This window comes from Lontra canadensis, unplaced genomic scaffold, assembly GCF_010015895.1.
Source record: "Lontra canadensis isolate GAN:19392208 unplaced genomic scaffold, GSC_riverotter_1.0 scaffold38, whole genome shotgun sequence".
NCBI lineage: Eukaryota > Metazoa > Chordata > Mammalia > Carnivora > Mustelidae > Lontra > Lontra canadensis.
This window is the reverse complement of record NW_022631032.1, coordinates 14,154,504-14,160,503: the sequence shown is the minus strand read 5'-3', so window position 1 is coordinate 14,160,503 and position 6,000 is coordinate 14,154,504. Positions and strand designations below refer to the sequence as shown.

General features: G+C 44.2%; 1 protein-coding gene across 3 annotated transcripts in view; it reads left to right on the top strand.

The window, feature by feature from the left end:
• The first annotated feature begins 494 nt into the window (after positions 1-494).
• The window catches only part of LOC116874737 (inhibitor of carbonic anhydrase-like), a 46,228-nt gene continuing 40,722 nt past the window's right edge, over positions 495-6,000 (top strand). For 2 of the 3 annotated variants that reach the window (XM_032869672.1, XM_032869671.1), the window contains exon 1: positions 495-693. In XM_032869672.1, coding sequence (XP_032725563.1) covers positions 651-693 — 43 coding nt within the window. In that variant the 5' untranslated portion in view covers positions 495-650. The remainder of the gene's footprint in view (positions 694-6,000) is intronic. The other variant, XM_032869673.1, reaches the window with a different exon arrangement.

Here is a 6,000-nt window from a genome sequence, read left to right as displayed (position 1 = left end):
GGGCTTCCGGGAGGGACCTGGAGTGGCTGCGGAGAAGCTTTCGGAGAAGAGTCTGATGATTCCTGAAAATTGTGCTGAAAACTTTGTAAGTGTGCACATGCTTCCCTGGGGGAAGAGTCCCTAGGTTTCATCCTGTGGATCCCCATTCCTATGGAGTCTGTCTTTTCCAAACATCTAAGAGCTACTTGGCTAGATGATGGCCCAGGGGTCAAGGAACTTACGTTCTAGTAACTAAACTGGGAGCCCGGCGGATCACTTGCCTCCGGCCTCTGTTCGTCTCTGAGAAGGCCGTCAGTGCAGCGGCCTCCGAGTTTGCTTCCACTCGCACCTCCCGCACGCCGACCCCTCCCGCGAGCAGAGGTGCAGCCTGGCTGCTCTTGGAGCTGGGCCGAGGGGGTGGCCGCGGGGGTGGCCGCGGGTTGGCGGGAGCGTAGCCCGAAGCTTGCCGCGCTCCAGCCCCGCGGAGGGCCTGCGCTGCAGGCGAGCGGCCCCTGGGAGGGGTCGGGGGGTGTGGCGAGGGTGATTTGCCCAAAAGGCTAACTCTTCGGAGTAGGCGGATCCGCCACCCCAACCCATACCCCTCCGCAACACACAGTCGCCTACTTAGGCGCAGGGAGCCGCGAGTCAGTGTCGCCTACCCGCAGCGGACTATGAGACTCGCCATCTACGCCCTGCTCTCTGCAGGGACCCTGGGTGAGTGCGCTCTGGGAGCCCGGTGGGGTCTTGCTCTCCAAGACCCGGACTGGGTGCCAGCGGAGGGTCAGTCGTAGAGGGACGCCGCACAGCCTGGGTCTAAGGAGTCGGGAAGCAGCCCAGGGCCTGGCTGGTCCCAAGGTGCTTCTGCCCGGTGGTGCATGCGGGCACCCAACAAACTTGTAGCCTAGGGCAGGGGCCCAAATCCGGCTTGCTTCCTGATGTACAGCTGGCGGAGCTAAGGATGGCTTTTTACATCTTTAAATGGTTGAAAGAAGATAAAAAGAACAACAGTTTTGACACATGAAAATTATAAGAATTTAAAATTTCAGAATCTATAAATAAAATTTTATTGGAACACAATCATGCTCATTCAGATAAGTATTACCTGCAGTTGCTTTCTGGCTTCGAGGACAGAACTGAGTAGTTGCTACAGAGACCATATATCCCACAAAGCCTAAAATACTCACTAGCCCATTCCCAAAAAGATTTATGACACCTGGCCTGGAAGCTGTTGCTCCTGTTCACAGCCAAGGAAATAGGATCAGAGGAGAGAAGGGATTTTTCCCCAGGGTTCATGACTATGTTATCATTAAGCAGGAGAGGGGCTTAATGTTAGGTATTCTTGACCTGTCAGGTATCTAACCAGAAGGGGTTTTCCTGCTTTGAACTGTACAACATCTCCCATCCTTACCACACAAGGAAGAGGTAGAGGAACATATGGGAAAAGCAATCATCCTAGAATAGGATCCACCTGCCACTCAGTTCTGTGTGACTCTGGGCCATCCCTTGACCTCTCTGAACTGGTTTCCTCCTTAGTTCAGTAGGAACTGCTTTTTCACAACCAACACTGTGAAAGTGGAATGAGGTAATGTACCTAATGATAGAGCTCTAGACACAGGTGAGTATCACTGGTAAAAATCCTGCATATAAATGTAGGGGCCTCCTTCCTGTGTTGGACAGAAGGAGCCCAGGGCTCTCAGCTGGGTAACTGTAAGGAAGGTAGGTCATGGTACACTGTCAATGAGCTCATACATATGAAAACCGCCCCCCCCCCCAGCTCAACAAGTGTTGGTTCTTTCTAGTCCTGGTTCCGTCTGGCCTCAGGCTGTTTTTGTTTGTTTGTTTGTTTGTTTGTTTTTAAAGATTTTATTCATCCATTTGACAGAGAGAGAAAAAGTGAGAGAGGGAACCCATGCAGGGGGAGTGGGAGAGGCTGTTTTAAATAAATTCTGGAGTGGTAAGGTGTCTTACCGGAGGAGAGGGGTAACCTGGGGACAACAGGGGGGAGAACAAGGCAGGAAGGGCAAGGAGCGCCATGGTAGGCCCTCCCTGGCCTACCACTGCCACATGGGGCCACACAGCCAGATCTGCTGGGGCTGGGAAAGGCTGGAAAGGTAGTGGACAGCCGTGTTCCACCTACAGCCACCAGGAAATCCAGAGTGAAGGCCCCTGGTTGCTCTCCAATTCCTCCTGTATAGGATGTGTGTTGTTTTTCTTCCTCTGTCTCCTCTCCTGGCAATATCAGGGCACTGAATGAAAGCTCATTTCCCAATCAGCTCTTTATTTACAAACTGGAGGCAAGAGCTGCCTACCTCTCCCCCATTCCCACACCCCCACGGTCCTTCCCACTGGGCACTGGATATGGATCAGGGTGGAGTCTAGGATGTGCTTTCTTCAAAGCTCATTGTTCTCTTCTGACAAAAGCTCTTCTGATGGCAAATGCCAGAAAGGCAACCAAACAGTTTAAAATTAAAAAGATCAGAAGAGGGGGGTTTGTTATTAGTAGACCTTGCAAGAGCCAAGAACCAAAGGTTCAGAACAGTCTGTACGTCCACTTTGGCCTACCCCTCCTACCTCAGCCTCTCTGGAGCCTATGAGATTTCTCCACATGGTGAGCACGTGGCCACCAGCAGCTTTTCCCTCCCAGGATCCATCTGAAATATCCACAGTGGGCTCTGACTGTCCTTTCTTGAAATTGTCACATGACTGACATGGAGTGTTATTGAATTGGCTTAGGCTAGCTGGCTTGTAGTCTCTGTTTCTCTTTCTTTTTTAAAATAATTTTTACTGGGATGCCTGGGTGGCTCAGTCACTTGAGCCGTTGCCTTTGGCTCAGGTCATGATTCCAGCGTCCTGTGATGGAGTCTGGCATCCGGCTCCCTGCTCAGCTGGGAGCCTGCTTATCTCTCTCCCTCTGCCTGCCACTCTGCCTGCTTATGCTCTGTCTCTATCTCTCACTGTCAAATAAATAAATAAAATCTTTTAAAAAATAATTTTTACTGAAGTATGACTTACATATGATAAAATGGACTCATTTTAAGTATACATGTAGTTTAATGAATTTTGGTAACTCTACCTGCCCATGTTACTTCCACCATGATCAAGGTATAGAACATTTCCATCACTCCCAAAGTGTCCTCCTCCTCATCATTCCCACTTTCTGCCATTATAGGTAAGTTTTGCTGTTTCAAATAAATGGAATCACCCAGTACATAGTCTATCATGACTGGCTTCACACAGCACAATTGTTTAGCGATTCATTCACATTGTTGCACGTATCAAAGTTTGTTTCTCTTTATTGATTAGTCGTATTCCATTGTATGGCTTTACCACAGTTTGTCTACCTCTTCAGCTGTTGATGAACTTTTTGGGGATATTATGAATAAGGCTGCTTATGAACTTATTGTATAAATCTTTGGGTAGACATGTCTTCATTTCTTGTTTTGTTTTGTTTTGTTTTTAAGATTTTATTTATTTGTCAGAGAGAGAGAGAGAGAGCACAGAAGCAGGGGGAGTGGCAGGCAGAAAGAGAAGCAGGCTCCTTGCTCAGGGACTCGATCTGAGGACCCTAGGATCATGACCTGAGCCAAAGGCAGACAGATACTTCCCAGACTGAGCCACCCAGGCACCCCAGGTTTTCATTTCTTTCGGGCAAGTTTCTAGGAGTAAAATTTCTGGGTCATATTTAACTAGTTAAGAAAATTCCAAACTTTGTTGAGTAGTTGTACCATTTTACTTTGCTGCCAGCAATGTAGGAGAATTTCAGTTCCTCTGCATCCCACCAATGCTTGGTATTATCAGTTTTTTCACATTAACAATTTCTGCTGTGATATTTCACCATGGTTTTACTTCACGTTTCATTGATGAACAATGATGTTGAGCGTCTTTCTATGTTCTTACTGGCCACTCATGTATCTTCTTTTATGAATTATGTGTTCAAATCTTGTCCCATTTTTTAATTTGGTTATTTGGATTATTACTGAGTTAAAAGCCCTTTATATATTCTGGATACAAGCCTTGGTCACATAGATGTATTGCAATTATTTTTTCCAAGTTTGTAGCTTAGCTTCTTTTCATTTTCTGAACACCATCCTATGAAGAGTGAATGTTTTACATTTTGACTAAGTTCACTTACCAAATTTTTATGTTTTGGTTATTACTTTCTGTCCTCTCTAAAAATATAATTGGCTTCCCCAAAGTTGTAACATTTTGTTTTATTTTATTTTAGAAAAAAATTTTTAACATATAATGTATTATTTGCTTCAGGGGTATAGGTCTATGAATCATCAGTCTTACACAATTCATAGCACTCACCATAGCACATACCCTCTCCAATGTGCATCAGCCAGCCACCCTATCCCTCCCACCCACCCCCTAGCAACCCTAAATTTGTTTTGTGAAATAGAGTCTCTTACCGTTTGTCTCCCTCCCTAGTCCCATCTTGTTTCATTTTTTCCCTCCCTATTCCCACCATCCCCCACCCTGCCTCTCAGATTTCTCATATCAGTGAGATCATATGACAATTGTCTTTCTCTGATTGACTTGTTTTGATTAGCATAATACCCTCTAGGTCCATCCATGTCATTGCAAATGGCAAGATTTCATTTCTTTTGATGGCTGCATAGTGTTCCATTGTGTATATATACCACATCTTCTTTATCCATTCATCTGTTGATGGACATCTAGATTCTTTCCATAGTTTGACTATTGTGGACATTGCTGCTATAAACATTCGGGTACACATGCCGGATGACTACATTTGTTATAGCTTCAGCTTTTCGGTTTTGGTCTATGATACATTTGTAGCTTTTGTGTATGGTTCAAGTAAATGTTGAAATTCATTTTTCTCACATGAATATCCAGTTATTCCAGGACTTGTTTTTGATTTTTAAGGTTTTATTTATTTGACAGAGAGAGAGAGAGAGAGCACAAGCAGGGAGAACATTGAGCAGAGGGAGAAGCAGGCTCCCCACTGAGCAAAAAGCCGGATGAGGGACTCCATCCCAGGACTGTGGGATAATGACCTGGGCTGAAGGCAGATGCTTACAGCCACCCAGGCATTCCCAGGACTTGTCTTCTTCGTAAAGGATATTCTTTCTCCACTGAATTACCTTAGCAGCTTTGTTGGAAATCTGCTGACCCTATAAATGTGGGTTACTTTCTAGACTCTCTGTTCTGTTAAGCTGTATGTCTCTCCTTGTGCCAATATCACACCGTCTTGATTACAGTAGCTTTATAGAAAGTCTAGAAATCAGGTGGAATGAGCCCTTCAACTCTATGGTACTACTTCAGGGTTGGTTTGGCCATTTAGATACTTTGTGTATACATACATATTTTTGAATTGGCTTGTCAATTACTATAGAAAGTGAGTTTAGTCTTGAAATATTTTTGAGGTTTCATTTAATATGTAGATCATTTTGAGAAGTGTTAACCCACCACTCTCAGTTATTTTACCAGGAAAATGGGTTAATTTGGGAATAGCAGAAAATCATATTTCAGGGCATGTAAGCTGTGGCAAAACCATAGGCAAGACTAGAGAACAAAAGACAGGAGATTTTGTTTTTGTTTTAGTTTGTTTGTTTGTTTGCTTTGTTTTGTTTTGGTTTTTTTTTAAACAAAATTCACATTTTATTTAAGTTGAAATAAACTATACAAAATTGATCTTCTTCACCAAAAATAACAGCAATATTTTCTGTATTATTCCTAGATAAACCACAAAACACTTATTTTTGTAGGTTTTCCAGGTTTTGTTTATAAATCAAGATGAGGCAGTAGATATAGTCATGGAAAAAGACAGAGGAAAACAGACAAATCAGTTGTCAGTATCCATGGCCTCTGATCCTGCCTTGACCATGAACAGAGGTGTTCAACATATACCTGCTAAAAAGCTTATAAAGTCGTAGGTGTTTCAACATACACGTGCTAAAGAGCTTATGAAGATGTAGGCTCAACAAAGGAATGTAAACAGCAACAACCCAATGTGGAACAATGGCAGGGTCTCCCATTCAAACTTTAACTGTAACT